At 42.0% G+C, this 18,012-nt stretch overlaps 1 protein-coding gene across 4 annotated transcripts in view; it reads left to right on the plus strand.

Moving 5' to 3' along the window:
• The window catches only part of ZNF385B (zinc finger protein 385B), a 212,454-nt gene that overhangs the window by 150,349 nt on the left and 44,093 nt on the right, over nt 1–18,012 (plus strand). For all 4 annotated transcript variants that reach the window (XM_063116303.1, XM_063116304.1, XM_063116306.1 and 1 more), the window contains one exon: nt 13,287–13,397. In XM_063116303.1, coding sequence (XP_062972373.1) covers nt 13,287–13,397 — 111 coding nt within the window. The remainder of the gene's footprint in view (nt 1–13,286; nt 13,398–18,012) is intronic.

An 18,012-nucleotide genomic window follows, 5' to 3' on the forward strand; every position in this document is an offset into this window, starting at 1 on the left:
GTACAAATTGTGCTCAAGATCAGAATTGTCATCATTGTTACATCATTGGAATAAAGTGGCTTTGCCGTATCTGCAGCTAACTTCAGACCCTGAATACTGACAAATGTACTTTAGTATTCATGTTTCAATGGGCATATAAACCATTCCTGTGAAAATGAAAGCATCTAAATTTCTGGTACTTATAATAAGTGTTAGGTGTGTGCTATTTTGTAACTAGATGCAATCGATGTGATAGACCGAAATATTTACTAAAAATGGGCATCGGGGTTCTCACAAGATTCCTTTATAAAATGGAGCCTTCTTAATGTTGTTGCTGCAGGGGGGGTCATATGCAGGGATACATAAGCATCCCCCAAGAGGATCAGACGTAGGGATACACGAGAACTGATATTTTGCATGCACTCCAAGTGTGCACACGCAAAACACTTAAGGGTGGGAAATGGATGCTCCAAGCATCCATACCTCCTACACTGCTGCCGCTACTTCTTCTGCCCCAGGTTTGGTTTGGGGGCCCTGGTGTGAGTAGTGGAAAGGCCCTCTCTATTCAGCCCTGGTTAGACCTCATCTAGAGTATTGCGTCCAGTTCTGGGCTTCACAATTCAAGAAGGACGCAGACAAGCTGCAGCGTGTTCAGAGGAGGGCAATCAGGATGATCCGGGGTCTGGAAACAAATCCCTATGAAGAGAGACTGAAAGAACTGGGCATGTTTAGCCTGGAGAAGAGAAGATTGAGGGGAGACATGACAGCACTCTTCAAATACTTAAAAGGTTGTCACACAGAGGAGGGCCAGGATCTCTTCTCGATTCTCCCAGAGTGCAGGACACGGAATAATGGACTCAAGTTAAAGGAAGCCAGATTCCAGCTGGACATCAGGAAAAACTTCCTGACTGTTAGAGCAGTACGACAATGGAATCAGTTACCTAGGGAGATTGTGGGCTTTCCCACACTAGAGGCCTTCAAGAGGCAGCTGGACAACCATCTGTCAGATATGCTTTAGGGTGGATTCCTGCATTGAACAGGGGGTTGGACTCGATGGCCTTGTAGGCCCCTTCCAACTCTGCTATTCTATGATTCTATGAAAGGGGACGGCAGAGGCAGTGGTGGTCCTTTGAAGGCCAGGTTGAGCAGGAATCAAACAGGGGGTTTCTTTTTTGTGAGCAACTTTGTTCTGTCCCTCGCTACGACTATGTTATGCTGCTGGTTGTGATGCCATGCTGTTATGTTTGGTCTTGGACACCTTAGTCTGTTTGGGGCCCACTCTTTCCTTTGCAGTGGTGCACATATCAATTCATGCAAATCAGCAGAACTTGGTTCCTGTGCTGGAGACAGGAAAGAAAGCCCGTTGTCTTAGTCTGGGGTTCCTGATCTTGTCCCATTCAAACCAGATTCGTGGGTGCCAAAGTGAGACAAAGTCACACATGAATCAGGTCAACAGTTTATTGAGTATACACGGATGATAAACGGAAGTAGAAATAATATCCAGAGAAAGTTCTGATGTCCCTTCAGCAGGTCAGAGCACTCCTCTGTCACAGCTGGTTGTCCAATGGGATCCCCACATCACATGAGGCAACACCCCATGGATCAACAGATTCCTCCAGGCTGGTAGTACATGTTTCCCCCTTGAAGTGAGACCAAAGAGCAAAACCAGTGTGTTGCATTCATTCATTCATTCTATTTCTATACCGCCCCATAGCTGAAACTCCCTGGACGGTTCACAAAAATGAAAGAAGAAGAAAAACATTAAAATGAAGTATAAAAAGTATAAAACCATTATCAGTTGAGAAAGTACAGACTGTGCAGAGCTGTGCAAAGCAACTTCTGTGGATTGTTTGTCAGTAGCAAAGAAGCACTGGCCTTCTTATGAGAACCACCTCTAAAATCATAAAAAATGCCTAGTTAGGGTGCTTATGCTATTAAATTCTGAATATGACTCTGGGTAAATTCACACCTGAATGACTGCCATTCTTCTAAAACCAAATCCAGTATGGATGCAGGTGTTGCTCAGGCAATTTATTTTGTGTGGTAGTTTAAAACTATTTTTATAATGTTTTCATTACTTAATGTTTTTTTTAGTTGAAGTTTGTATGCCTCCCTGGGTATATTTTGATATGAAAAACTGGGAAATAAATAATGAAGGCAGGTATTAGAGATCCTGTTCATGTGGGGTGACAAAACTAATAACAATTCTCATGTTAAGATGAATGAATATCTGAATATTGGGCTCTGAAAAGGTTGCATTTCTGTACTGTTTCTGAGTTTATAGAAGGATGAAAGTTATATTGCTGGATGTTCCAGGCTGGATAAGGTTAAATGAAGACAATTAAATCACTAATTTAAATAATTGATTAAATAATCAGGGTTCCCATTAGCAAAAGCACACAATAATTGATTGGTAGAACCATAAAAACACAAATTTCCAACTAAACGTAATTGTTAGGAGCATAGGCCAAAATGTTTGCTCGACCAGTCCACATGTTATTTGCACTGCAGTATTTTATTAGCTTTAGGGTGACCATGGAAAGGAGCTATACTAGAGTGACCACATATAAAAGAGGGCAGGGTTCCTCCAGCTTTAACTGTTGTGATAAAGAGGGAATTTCAACAGGTGCTGCATGCATACGAATGACACCTGCTGAAATTCCCTTTTCTATGCAACTGTTAAAGATACAGGAGCCCTGGCCTCCTTCTCATATGGTCACCCTAATTACCTTTATCCAGCCACACTTAAATTCTATGCAAATCAATTCGACAAGTTATTCACTTAACTTAAGCTCCACTGAATTAAGCCTAACTCACTTGAGATGGACTAGGGCAAAGCTCTTTAAATGTTTTACATGCAAGGACATTGAACAAGACTGCTTATTTAAAGATTGTACCCAGAATTTTCCATAAGCAACTTGCAAGGACTGGTAGTTCCAGGGCAGATTGGATGTTTCCACTAAAATGGAAAGCACGTGCCCATGTTGTTTGGTAGATTAATCATAAATTTTCATCACTTGAGAACTAAGCATATTGCAGAGCTTGAGTATTTGAAGCAGTTAAATAAGAGATCACCATATAGACCTAGAGCTTTTCTGGATAAGGCTTTTATTGTATGCTTGCCAGTTCTCAGTCATGGCTGCTTTAGATGACAACATCAGTCTCCAGTTTAGCTCTTGTGTTTTAAAAGCACTTTTGTGGGAATTTTGGAGCAGAGAAAATCCATTATTGTTTGGAATCATGAAACAACGTGCAAGTTCCCAGCAATGTGATAGTGTTATCCCACTATATCACAGCACCACCTAGAGGGTACGTAGCGGAAAATATGGAAAAGCAAGAAAGGCAAATAACATCATGTAGAGATCTGATATTAATTGTGCAACAAATCTGGAAGTACATACAGTGGTTTAAACAGTGACGCCTAGAAAAACTCCTGAAGAAATGCACATTCTAGAAGTAGACCCCAACACCTGTGATGATCCCTGCCTGTACAGGATCAAGCCCATATTAATAAATACAGTATATAACATACTGCTGCAGTATTTTTAATGCTTGATTCTTAAAAATGCTTAAAAGTCAGGCATGGTTTATAAAAGAGTCAGATTGTAAGTCAGCTACGTGGCGGTATATAAATGTAATAAATGTAAATGTCATAATGTAAGCATAGCATAGATTGGTTAGAACATTGGTGTTTTGGATTCAGATTTAATTTTAATATTTTTATTTTTACAAAGAAACGACAATCTAGAATTACGTTTTAAATAATGTGTTTTCATCTACCCTCGGTAAATTTAGGAATGAAGAGGTTGGGAAATATTTGGAAACGCAAACAGGAGGGTGCTAATACACTCATGTCCCGCTTTGTGGGCTTCCCATAGACATCTAGTTGTCCATTGTGGAAACAGAATGCTGGACAAGATGCACCTTTGGTCTGATCTAGCATGGGTCTTCTTATGTTGGTATTCTAAACCCCGAAATTACTTAACATCAATTACATTGATTAGTAGTTCCATTTCAGATGGGAGGAGTAACTCATATTCATAAGAGTTCTTTGCATTAATATGGGTATATGAAAATAAGCGGTAACAGATTTCTGATTGTGCATTGATATAATTGTACAGGGTTGCCCATCCCTTTCTTTCAAATAGGTGTGTACAGAAAAGATTAAACTGAGATTAATTTTAATCTCGCTGCACTGCTGGAACTCGCCTACACTGCAAACTGTGTTAATTGTATGTTTTTTCCCCCCATACCTAAAATGTATCCAAAACAGAGTGAGTGTTGGGTTAAATGTTGCCAGTTTATTTTCAACTAAATAATCACAATGATTTGTACCTGACAAGCAAAGGAGTTTCTGAGAACAGCAAATTACTACGCTGGTTACTCATCATGGCATGTTTAATTCTATTTAGCAATCCAGTATCAGTTTACACAACAAGTAACCTTTCGGCAAACAGGTACTATTTGACTATGCAAACATGCTGTAATCTACCCTGCTTTCCGACATATTTAAAGTGTATTAATTGTTAATGCTTATCCTTCTTGAATTCTGGTCGAGAGCAGACGGCATTCAGTTCCCCGGTATGGGAAAGAACATCCGTCGCTCCCACAGGAGTCCTGAGCTTAGCCTCTGGAGGCTCTATCAGCTGTGTTGTTTGTGTGAGTTTCTCCTGGCGCTGCTTGCAGTTTGAGACGGAGATTCTCATCACAGCCTGTGTTGCATGATGGTGTTGCCTTTTTAATTTTAACTACCGACTGCCTGGTGTTAACGCTGTGGATTATTATCTGGAAATCTCAGGAGAAGCACTGCTGAGTCTTCAAACAGTTCAACAGACGACAGTGTTTCTTTCTGTCGTTCTTTTTTTACTGGTGCCAAGCCACTTCAGATGGTTCAGGTACTTTGCATCATTGCAATAGTTTATTACCAGGTGTAGTAATTAGCTATTTAATTGAAGAAGAAGAACAAAAGTGTTTTTAAAAAATCATAGTGCATCTAAAAAGCTACCAGCCAGTACAGAATTTTCTGTATTGCAGGATATGTGCTGTATTGCATGCTAACAGAAGCAGTAGCAAATGCTGAATATAATGCTGTGGTATGTGTTAGAACTGGAATTTAACAGTATTCGTTAGGAACTGTCTCAGGCATTTGCATGTGTCAGTTTAATAACCTGCCTTAGGACGTATTGTGCATGGTGGTTCTGTAAGTAGCTGACTTTACAAACAGAAACTGTTGCTTTAAGATCAATATTTAAATTTTGTGTGAATGGTTTGAAGGTACAGGCACTTCTGTGCAGTCTGGGAACAAGTATAGTCAAGATTCCGTTCCATGTACCATATGCTGTTGTCGAATATAAATGGTATCCATGAGTAATTAAGACCTTGTTAGTTCATTGCCTGTTGTTAATAAAATATATTACTTTAGGCGCAATCCTGTACTTGAGATCCGCTGGCTGCAGGACTATAGGATTCAGTGGAAGCCTCTGTATGCTGGCAAAATCCCAGATATGCCAGCAGGACATCTCAGATATGCCAGCAGAATAGTCTGGTCATGGAGATGTTCAGCCAGTAAAGATACACCAGTGGAATGGCTGAAACAGGGCAGAATCATGGGCAGCAGAGTAAAGGAGCATACTTGCATTGCATCCTGTACACCTTCAGTCCATGGCCACGACCACATCCATGGTACAAGTTCACATCAGCCTCAGACCAGGTGCAAAGAAACTGGCTTTACTGGAATTGGGAGGGGGGGTTACAGAGAGCTAAGTTTGCTACTCTAAACATCATATAATACAGATGTAGCTAGATGTACCTGTATCCCATTCAAAGCAAATTTGCATGGAAGTAATTCTTACTGATTTTGTTAACTGCCTGGTTTGTGAAACTGCAGCAAGAAAAAGTATTCTTGCCACATGCTACAGTCATAGAAAAGCTTTGTGTCTGAAGCAGACGGCATGAATACCTTTTTGTGCTGCAAGGCAGGATTCAGCCAAAATAAACACTCTTAAGTCCATGGGTGTATGTGCTTAAACTTGTCCTATTAAAACCAAGCTGACTTTGAAAATGCTTCACTTTGGCTGTATCATATCCATAGTGATTATTTCCATGCAGGAAACGTGTGAAGCAGCCCTTAGACAGAGATAAAATCATGTATTAAATCTATGGGAAGCTTGGGAGTTAATGGAGTTTAAATAGCACATTTCACCTTTTTGTTTTAAAAGAAGAGGCTAAAGCAGAAAAATCTGAGGGTGGGTAGAGAGAAATAAGGAGAACAGAAAGTAAAGGGTCAAGAGAGATTCCATTTTGGCTAAAGGACTATCATGCCGTAATTTGTCTTTATCAGATTCTTTATGTGAGTGTCAAATGCAAGCCTTCCAGAGATGCGGAGTTGATGCCAATTGTAGGTTGGGTGCAAAAGGGGTAGCCAGTGGCAACTGAAGCCCATTGAAGCTAGTGGGGCAGGGGGTGGAGGTGGAACAGAATCCCCAATGGTCAGCAACCCATACTACAGAAAGGGAAAACTGAGGCACATGAACTTTTAAGATTGAACGTGCAAAGGAGGGGATGCGGAAATAAAAAAAGCCACACAAAAGCACTGCTTTTCAACCACCTTCCCCTGTTCCAGCAACAACTCCCATTCCGCGGAAAATTGAAGGATATCCTCAAAGCCACACAGCAAAGACTAGGCAAAGGCCATTAAGAACGCTAGGGCTATTCCTCTGTACCAGGACCCCTGCTCTGCCCTCAATGCTGAACTCACACACAACATTTGTGCATACACAGAGATTCAACAATGTACAATAATAATGCAAAAAGATCTTTCACTATATATTTTTATGGAAAAGGTCTCCCATGCTTTCCTGGAAGCGAACAACTGTCTTTTCCATGGTAGAGAACTCAAGACACAAACACAAGTTTCCCCTTTTACAGCATACAGCACAGAGACACATCTACACCAAGCAGGATATAACACTATGAAAGTGGTATATGTCAGTGGGCCCCAACAGTTGTCAGTGCACTTCAATACCGCTATAAAGCAGCAGTGTGGTTCCTGCATTTTATATACCGCTTTCATACCGCTTTCATAGTGGAATATCTGCTTGGCATAGATGAGTCCTCAGAAAACATAAATCCATTGAATCTCTCTCTCTCTCTCTGTCACACACACATGCGCAAAAGAAAGAGACTAAGGCCAGATCTACACCAAGAAGGATATGACACTTTGAAATGGCTTAAAAACTGTGTATGGAGTGTGTCCTGGGCCCCAACAGTCATCACTACTGTTATAAACAGTTTTAAAGCAGTAGTGTAGATCCTGCCATAAACTCAGACACAACAACTTAACACACATACATAGCCAGTTCGGGCCCAGGACACTTTTCTACTTGAGGAGGACCAGAAAATGCCTTCTAGCCAGCCAGAAATCCCACAGAGGAAAAGGATTTTTAAATGAAGCAATTCCCCACCCTACTGCCCCAGAACTGGATCAACTTAGGCAAACAGGAGCAATGAGGAACATTTAAAAAGCAATGACATACCAACACTCTGTCTCTGAATTCCACACACACATAACTGATAAACAGCTGGCTTAGGTGGCTGCTGCTCTCTGTGGCGGAGCCCAGCATACAGCTTGACTCTCTACAGTAGCTCTGTATGTTGCCCGTTCAGACTGAAGTGCTGCCTGCAGGCATACAAGGGCCCCAATTGGTGATTGGCCAGTCTACTTTGGGCAGTCAAATTGATCTGCAGTAACAGGGTGCTCTTACTTGGCACCCTTATGTCCCCCTCCATAGGGAAGGATCAGGGTCATATCTGATTGGTCCATGAAGCCTGTGGCTGCTGCTATTATTATTATTATCATCATCGTCATCATCATTATTATTATTAAAAATTGTACCCCATTCTGGAGGACCTAGCCCTCCAGGAAGGGAGCCTTTCCTAAACATCTACACACAAATGCAAAATTATGAAATGATGCTGCTGGAACACCACTATTTCTAGTCATGACGGCAACAGTCACAATGGGGTCTGCGTCCTCATGGAGCAACCAGTAACAGAGGAGTTAGGGAGACTGGGGCTTTTATTCCGGTAGCAGGAATAGTGTAGATCCTGCCTGTGTCTTTGATATATGCCGATGCTATGGAACCACAGTTCAGACAGATTTTTGCCACTTCAACCTTGCCAATGGCTCAACTTCCACAGGGGCAACATTATGGGACTTTATGGAATACAACAGTACTGGCACATATGGACTGCTTCTTATCACCCTTCCTGCAAAGGGTTGGCAGAGCAGGCACTGAAGTCTGTAAAGCTATGGTGTCTCTATGGGACAAGTGCCTCCTGAATCCCTAGTGCACGGCTGGGTGGCTTGTGGTTTTCCAGATGTTTTGGCCTATACCTGCCATCTGCCCTAGCCAACATAGCCAATGGGAGTTGAGAGCCAAAACATCTGGAGGGCCGCAGGTTACCTACCCTGCCCTAGTGAGATTCCTAGTGCCCCCCCCCCCCAATGTTTTGATATTCCCAGCAGAGCTCATATTTCTCAGATCACTCCATTCTAACAGAGATTTTATCAGGCTTGCAGTAGACACTAAATTGTAGCAGAGCCAAGCACCCGTGTACCACAGAGAATCCCATTGGGTTTATCTGACCCTTCATACAGGTGAGCAGATTTGGATATCAGCCTTTTAAGGCAAAACAAGGCAGTGCTATAGGTAGTGAGGGAGTAAAAAAAACCTAACACAGAGAGGTCATATCATAGGGGGTTTCTTTGTGGACATTGCCAGCTCTAGGTTTTGAGTGGCCTCCAGGGCAAGATGTCCTCAGTGGTTCTCCTCCTTCAGTGGGCCCACCTCCTGCACACCAACCTCACCACCAGTCATGCCCTACCTCTGGGCCCGGTTCTTATACTGCCTGAAGGAGAAGGGCAAGGTGAGCAAGGGGCCGTGACAGCAGCTTGTCCTTCTCCTTGCTTCTGTTGCCACTTTTTCACTCTCTTCGTCTGGACTGGAAGGAGATGGTGGGTGAATAAGTGACTGGGATGAGGAAGAGGAGCAGCAGGACCAGTGGGCTCCAGCGCTTGGCAGTGGGGTGTGGCTGTCAAGATGGCAATACTACACAATTGGGGAACTTAGTGATGTTCCCTTGCTGAAAAGTGTAGGAATGCCAGGATAACCCCTGCTAATGACAAAGGAGTTGGCTTTGTCTAGATTCCAATAATAATAATAATAATAATAATAATAATAATAATAATAATAATAATATATTACCCGCCTCTCCCTTTGAATCGAGGCGGGGAACAACTTTAGTACAATACAGTATAAATCAGATACATAAATTCAAAAGAGCAATTAAAATCAATACGGCATCAAAATAACAATCAACAGATCGTAAAAATTCTTGGTTTAACAATCATCTGGGTAGGCCTGCCAGAAGAGCTTAGTCTTTATGGCTGACTTAAACTGGGAGAGAGAGTTAAGTTGACGAATCTCCTCCGGCAGGCCATTCCATAGTCTTGGGGCAACAGAAGAAAAGGTCCTTTGGGTAACAGTTGTCAGCCTGGTTTTGGCTGACTGAAGTAGGGTGGTGGATTCAGTGGGGCGGTGAATCCACTCTGAGTTTCAATCAGAACTCTTCCATTCTGGGAGTAAGGTTCAGCACTTTGGAGAGCACCTCTAGAGTTCTGACTGGTTCACCCTAAAACCCAGATGGATTCACAGCCTCATGAAAGAGGAACATACCTGCCCCCTCCCCCCACCCCGCAACTACCATGGTAAGTTCTGCAGACGTACTCTTCTGACCAGGGAAGATAAGTGGAAAGGAAAAGTGGGAGCATAGCAATGGGAGCGGAAGGAGAAGGATTGTTCCCCAAGCCTCTCCATTCCCTTACCTACCCAGTGAGAGGTAGGCCAGCTAGATGGGCCAAGAGAGACAGGCTAGGAATGGGAGGTGCCTGCCAGGGCTATGGATAAATATAGGATAAATAGAGCACAATCCCTTCGGATTCAGGTCGCATGCCACCCACAAAGTCACTAGGAAGCCTTAGGCAAACTATTTTCTCTCAGTTTCAGACCTTCAATCTCTAATATGGGGGTGATAATACTGTATTACTATGTTGTTAAGAAAATTAAATGCTATAAAAAATACTATGCTAAGAAAAAAATAAGTTCCATAAGTTGGACTCGTACTTAACTGCCCCATTGGAATCAATAAACTCAGGAAATGCAGTTGTAATCATGCTTGCGATAATACATTATTTCTGAGCCTTTTTCTGTGTTGTAAAACAAAACACTCCTCTTCCTGTATGTCCTCTGGCAGGTAAATCTGGTATCGAGAAAGCTTCAGTGGCTATTCGTTTATTTCTATGAAAAGAATGAGGTTTTTTTAATACTTATGATTCCAAGAAACATTTCACTGACTATGGGTTTAAGTATTTTTAAGCATTTGCTTGAGATTCAAATATTTATACATTTTATCACACCTGAGCACCAGTACTATGACAATTACATCTTTCACTTGTACAGAGTAAGTTTTTTAAAAGTCATTATTTGAATAGTGTGTAGAATTGCATCACTTGTTGATTCTTTAATAGAAGACCCTGGGGAATACAAGTCAATTTTTCCTACTAGTAAGAAAGAAACCTGCTTTAAAAGAAGCACATTCACCAAGGATGTCTTTCCTAATTAATTTTGTGTGAGAGAGAAACCAGGAAGCGGCTCTATTTCCTCTAGGATAAAGGATGGAGAATGTACAATCCAAGGAAAGATTAAAACATTTGGCATTTTTTTAGTTTAGGAAAAAATAGTGTTTGGTTGGATCCTGACTCAGGCATCTTCCATTCACAAAAAGGGCCAAAGAGGATGCTCCCACTGGAAGAAGGAGCACGTTGATGTCTCCTTCTACTGCAGCCCCCGTGATACTCCCCATGCTGTTTTAGGGGGGTCCCCACCCCTCCACCACAAGGGGAGGCAGGGGGCACAGGTGTAAGGAGGAATGGGCAGAAATAATCTTCCCTTCCTCCAACAGGGTGTTTCATCAGGAGAGTTCTATTCACAGGTAGCCTGGATCCACTCTGAAGAATGGTAAAGTCTTATTAAATTATGCATTGTATAGAGGCAGTGAGTAGAAAGGGATCTTTCTTTCTTTCTTTCTTTCTTTCTTTCTTTCTTTCTTTCTTTCTTTCTTTCATAAAATGGAATTCAGGATCACCCAGTGAAACTGATTGGCAGAAAATTCAGGACAGACAAAACAGAACTATTTCACACCAAACCCAGTTAATTTAAGGAATTCAGCATCACCAAACAAGGAACATAGCTTAGATGGGTGTTTAAAGGATTAGCTGAATTTAAAGAGGATATGGCTATGTTTGCATGAAATGCTAAGTCAAGAATCCTGCCCTATCATGAATAAGGTGCTTACTAGTGTAGGAAGTCCAGTCCCATCTATTTTGCTGCTCCCTTTACAAGCCAGCGTCACAAACGAGGATTTACTCTTGATTTATGAATCCTGACTTGTTTGGGAGCAACAAGCCAGGATCCCCAGTTCACGTAAATAATACAACATTCCTGGTTTGTTTAGTGGTCATGCTACTGGGGCGGAGCCGACAGTCTATGTGAACCAACACACAGTTCATTCACAATATCATTGCATGTCTATTAATAGTAATTAGCCATGATAATGACAGGGAACTTCATATTAAGAGGCAGTATGGCTATGAATAACAGAAGCTGATGACAAATGACTGAAGTGGACTATTGTCTTCATTGCCTGCTTGTGTAAGCTTCTTAGATGCGTCTAGATGCTGCCATTGCAAGTATTTCTGATAGAATTTCACTTCTAGTGAATTTTAAATGGTGATCTAGGTAAAAATAAATGAATCAATAAATGCATATCCAGGTTTGTTAATCTAAAACGTATCTAATCTCTCTACTTCTGCTTTCTACCTACAAAGGGACCTATAGGTGAAGACAATTCCAAGTAACAGCTGGGTTTTATTTATTTATTTTATTTTATTTTTTAAAAAATGGGATAACAGCTATTGTTGGTTTGTTTCTTCATCCCAGCACTCTTATGGAAAGTCCTAACTGTATGATGTTTCATGTTTGATTCTTGTTTTTTCACGGATCTATGGATCGCAATAAAGAAGTATGGTTATGGAAAGTCCTAGGTGCACCCTGAAACCATCACAGCACTTGGAAGAGCCTAATTTAAATGTCTGCAGCCATTCCCCACAGTCCATCTGAAAACTGTGATTAGATACAGACCACATGCCGCTTTTTCGTTTTCTTCCCTTTCCTTTCCACTGTGCTTACAGTCTTCCTGAAGAAAAGTTCTGTAGGACTTGAAAGTGTCTTGCACACACACTGCTTGGTGTCTTTTGAGTAGTTTGCCTAATAATGGCCATTACCTTCATAAGGATTTTGGAGCTTAACTTCATCCAGTCTTTTGCCCAAGAGTGCTTGTCTTTCATTTCACACACCTGGGTCTGTTTAGCAAGACCGGTTTTGCAACAAATTCCTGCTAAATACGTTCCATAAGTAAATCTTACGTGTATCAAGCATTCACATTCCTCTTCTTTCTTCCTTCTTAAAGGTGCTTTTAGTTCTTTCTTTCAAGAGTGCAAAGAAAATGGGTGATGTGGATGGGGGAGAGTACTGGTTGTGAGATTCAGGTTTGTTATTTAGCAGTTTGGTGTTAAGGGTAGGGTGACCGTATGGAAAGGAGGACAGGGCTCCTGTATCTTTAACAGTTGCATAGAAAAGGGAATTTCAGAAGGTCTCATTTGTATGCATGCAGCACCTGTTGAAATTCCCTCTTCATCACAACAGTTAAAGCTGCAGGAGCCCTGCCCTCTTCTGAATCTGGTCACTCCTGCAGCTTTAACTGTTGTGATGAAGAGGGAATTTCAACAAGTTCTGCTTGCATACAAATGACACCTGCTGAAATTCCTTTTTCAATGCAACTGTTGAAGGTAAAGGAGTCCTGTCCTCCTTTCCATATGGTCACCCTAGTTAAGGGTGGAGGTTTGGGCTCTCTTAAGTGTCTCCTTCTCGCATTAATGTGTTAGTGGGGTGTTGACAGGACACAGTAGTCCTCTCAGTGATTAAAAGGGGGTTGGAAAGATTTGCTATTTTCTAATATCTGGTTTTTGACAAACTTCTTATCTTCATTTTATTGTTATAGTTGGAAAACTGTTTACTCCTCTTTAAAACAAAGAGCAAAGTTTTCCAGAAACGAATCTTATTTTCAGCTTTTCTCTCTTCTCTCTATGTAGTCCTTGTAACTTGAATATTTTGTCATTTGCTCCCCAGATGGATCCGGTGCAAAAAGCAGTCATAAACCACACATTTGGCGTGTCGCTCCCCCCAAAGAAGAAACAAGTCATTTCTTGTAATGTCTGTCAACTTCGCTTTAACTCTGACGTGAGTATCTGCATTCTCTGCTTTTGTATTGCTGCATCCATGTGGTCAAAATACATTTTGAAGTGCATTCAAAATCAGGAAAATCTTGACCACTCTAGAGTGGACTTTTATGTTTATTCAGCTAGAGGCAGTATCTGCTAGATGTTAGATTTAATGGACTGCTTTGGCACTAACACGTTAATCTTTCATATTTAATAACTTGAATTGACTAATATTGTATACACTTCCCCTTCTGTTTCAGTCAGCTATAAGCAGATGAAAGAGGTAGGAAATCATTGCAGAGCAGGTTGAACATGAATACAGGTAGACCATTATGCTTACAGTGCAATCCTATACATTTCTACTCAGAAGTAAGTTCCATTGAGTTCACTTGGGTTTACTCCCAAATAAATAAGAAAGGTAAATGTTATTTTATTGCACTGAATATTAGGGCTGTGCACTGCTTCAGAACTGAATCCAAATTCCAAGCTGAAGTGGAAAAATTCAGACTGAATCGGTCTGGATCAATCCGAAGTGGGTAGGATCGATCTGAAGCACTTCAGATCGCTTTGGAATGATCCAGAAAATGCAGAAGCCCAGGCAGCCTGGACACACAGGTGGATGCCCACTGAGCAGCTGCCCTCACTTGTGCCCTCGACATGTAATTTACGGTGGTAATGTTGTGTAAATGGCTGGTTTCTGGCTTCCATTTGTGCAGGATTTCTTTTATGGAAATAGACGCGTTGCTATTTTAAAAGAAAATGATGACTCCCTTGAAGAGGCGTGGTTGGCTGTGGGGACTCGCAATGGGTCTGGCTAAGGAGCAGCGGACTCACGCATTTCAGTGGGCCTGTCTGGGGGGCATGAGCAGGGGCAGCTGCTTAACGAATGCCTGAGAAAGCCGGTTGCCCGGCCATCTGTCCAGCCTGGTGGATGTCCATATAATTCAGATGTGCGGATCTCAATTTGGATCAGGATCCGAAGCAGATTGGATTGGGCCCGAATCGAGCTGAGGTGGATTTGGGCCAATTCAGAACCTCTGAATTAGCCTCTGAAGTGGGTTGGGGGGGGTCTGTGCACAGCTTTCCTTAATATTAATACAATAAAATAAATTTAAATTTATACAATTTAAAATATGAGCTTGTCAGTTTTCCCAGTGCTTTTGCATACATTGGGCAGAACGCTAGAAGGTGGGAGCAGATTTACTTTTTGGGTAATACTCTAACCACGTTTAAATTTGGTTCTAATATTTAAATGGGTAATAGTCTAACCACATGCTGATCTTCACAAGTAAAAAGGGTTAGAAAATTGCCTTATTTTTTAAATGGAAGCTGAACATTTAAGGACAATACCAGGGAGGAGGCCAGTCCCTAACACCCCACCATATGGCTCCCGCCTTTATCAGTCAACATCCTTTTCTAAATATTTAGAAAAGAAAGTAAGCTACATACTAGTGGAACCTGCAGCAAAGTGTTGCAGCATGGAGTGCTCTGTTCATTGTGCCAGCCAGCCAGCCACAGCTTTTTTCAGGATACTCCATTCCATTCTCCCTCCCAGTTCTCCCCACCGCCACACCACCATAGTTAGATGGTATTCCATGGCCCAATAAGCATGCTTAGTCCTCATTATGCTGTTTTGGGGTTGCACTCACACACACACAGCTTAGGCTAAAGATCTGTTTGTACTTCTGCAAAACTTGGGATTGCCCCAAGACTGCTATCTCCCTCTTGTGTGTGAATAGTGATGTTTTGGTTAACAAGGATACAAGCATACAAATGAGTATATAGGACACTTATTCTGAATAAGAACGGATGCAGGTATGTGTTGATGTACTAGAGCATCTTTGCATGAGTCATTTATTGCACATTCATGATTGGCCACTCACAGAAGTTTGCAAGTCCTTTACATGACACCATGAACCTCCCCGACATCTTGCGTGCCTTCCTCCGGTAATCTTGCTTTAAAAAACAACAGAGATAATGCACTATTTCAGATTATCGTGGGATATCCCCAGCATGTAAAATCAGTGCTATGCTATAATACAGCCTTATAGATGGCACTGTTTCATTGAACTTTATGGAGCATTGCCCAGAAGGGAAGTTTTCAATTACAAATCATGTGCTCGCTGTTGGTCACCATCTAAAGAAGACCATGGTAAATGCGGAAAGACCCTCAGAAGAAGAAAGCCTAGTAAGGTTGTAGGGGTTTCCCTTAATGTAGAGATGCTGCTCTAATAGCTTTGGTATATTAATAGGCTATTTAAAAATACAGACTTGAGCTTAATATGACCCAAACCTGTTCTTAATGTACAGGATTGACCTTTTAACTCTTAAATCAATCTTAATTAATCTTTTCAGTCTTAAAACAAAAATTACCATTCCTTTTCAACAAATATCTCTCCCTGTTTTCTTTCATCTTCAATGATAATTGAGATTAGGGGCCCCCAACCTCTTTGGGCCTATGGGCACATTTAGGAATTTGAGAAACTGCAGTGGGAACCTCCACAAAATGGCTCCCATGGAGGATGTGGCTAGTCATATAATACCTGTCGTGGAGATCTGGCTAGTCAAGTGGTGGTAGGGGGAGAGTAATAGTAAAGGTAGAGGCTGGGAGGGAGGGGGAAATGGGAAGTGTTGCTTCCTGACCTGCCCAACCTTCTGTCCACACAGACCTTTCTGTGCTCTCCTGCTCTCCCTGTACTCCCAGCCTCGAGCCTGGCTGTTTCTGTCCCCCCAATCCCTTTCCTTGCTATCTCTCTCTCCTTTCCCCATCCCTAGCCTTGTTCATTATCCCTAGCCTTGTTCTTTATCTCCCTTTAGCCTTGCTCTTTCTCTAGCCTCTACCCTCTTTGCTTTGATTTCTCTTCCTGCCCCCTGAACAACTGACCAGTTGCAGGTTTAGAAACAGGAAGGAGAATCTGGCACTCTTAACGCTTTCCAGTTTTTTATTCGATGATGATGATGATGATGATGATGATGATGATGATGATGATGATGATAACAACAACAGTGTCAGGAGTGCAGAGCTTTGCTGGTACAACACAGACTCATCAGGGACCCCTGACCCAGATGATCATCTAAACATAAACTGTGCAGTGCAGTCCTATCCATGTTTACCCAGAAGTAAATCCCAATGTGTTCAGTGCGCCTTACACCCAGAAAAGTTTGTATAGAATTACAGCCTCAAAGTGTTTTACCAAATAATAAATCGCCTCCTCCCCCCCCCCCCCCCGGGATATTTCAGTTTTGATAGTTTCTGTAAAGGCTCTACATGAATCAATTCAGATCAAGCAATCCGTCCTACTCAACATGTCCTCTTTTTAAAAAAGAGCATAAATGAATGCATATTATAGGTTTCCATCTGATTAACATTTTCCTTCAGTAGTTAACCTCAAGACAACTAATTACCTTGTGTAACACATTTAAAACATTATTATGCATATTACTGCAGATTGCTGTTAATGTTGCTTCACTGTCATTAGCATAGATGTGAAATACAACATAAAGAGCAAGTATGTGACTTTTTGAAACTAGGGCTGATCTGAATGTCCAACTATGAAGAATTTCTCTGTCTGCAAGTGGGGTCCTCGAGAGGGCGGAACACCACTCATGGATTAGGAGAGGGAAGCGGACATTGGAATGGTGGGGAGGGGCAGAACTTAGGATCCAGGAGGTGCTTACAATTTCACGAAGTGGCTAGGAGGACTTCCCATGTTTATTTTTAATGTTAAAGAAAGGCAAGCCGCCGCTCCTTGCTTAGGAATGATGCTGGGACCATCACTATCAGTACTGTGGAATTTTGAAGTGCAGGCAGGGGCTCATCGTGACAATTGTCATAACCACGCTTCCAAGAGAAGTCCAAAAATGGAGGCAGCTGCATTGATCCATATCAACAAACCAGTTCTAGTCGTTTCCATCTGCTAGGAGCATGCCCTTTGTAGAGCTAATGGGTCTTAATTGCGGATTCAATCCACCCACCCACCCCAAAGTATGTAGCATTACAATAGGGATAGCTCACAACTATATATTGTTGCTGAGAAAATCCATTCCCCTCCCCAGCAATATGAGGATTGCAGAGAGAATGGGGAATCTGAAGGTGGCGTGGGGGTGGCAGATGACATCAGCGTCCCTGCTAACCAAAATGTCACTGCACTCCATTTCTGCAAGCCCTACCTCCACTTCACCACTGGTCACTATGTGTTGGTGTAACGTGGTTCCCAATAACACTGTCCAGAAAGCCATCTTTTCCCCTGTACAACTTTCCCTATTGCAAGGAACCACACTACAACATCACGTAGCAACATTCCCAGTGCCGTTCTTAAAATATTGCAAAAGCAGTCTGCAGGTACTGCTGAGTGGCTGGCCCTTCTTTTACATTTAAATAGGAAAGACCACCTGGCCACCCCGTAAAATTGTAAGCATCCCTTGCACCCAAAAGTATTGTAGAAATTCTCCCTACACCTTTGCTGGAGGACAAAGGTGCAGTGAAAGTGGGGAGGGGACTTGCACCCAGGCCTAATTAAAACATTTGCTCCATATATGAATTTGTTGCCTTTGTCGTCGTCCCCCCTGCTTTCTCCCATTTGCTCTGAGTAGTATTTAGCCTTACAACAACCCTGTGAGGTAGGTTGAGCTAA

Source organism: Elgaria multicarinata, chromosome 2, assembly GCF_023053635.1.
Source record: "Elgaria multicarinata webbii isolate HBS135686 ecotype San Diego chromosome 2, rElgMul1.1.pri, whole genome shotgun sequence".
In the NCBI taxonomy this organism is placed as follows: Eukaryota; Metazoa; Chordata; class Lepidosauria; order Squamata; family Anguidae; genus Elgaria; species Elgaria multicarinata.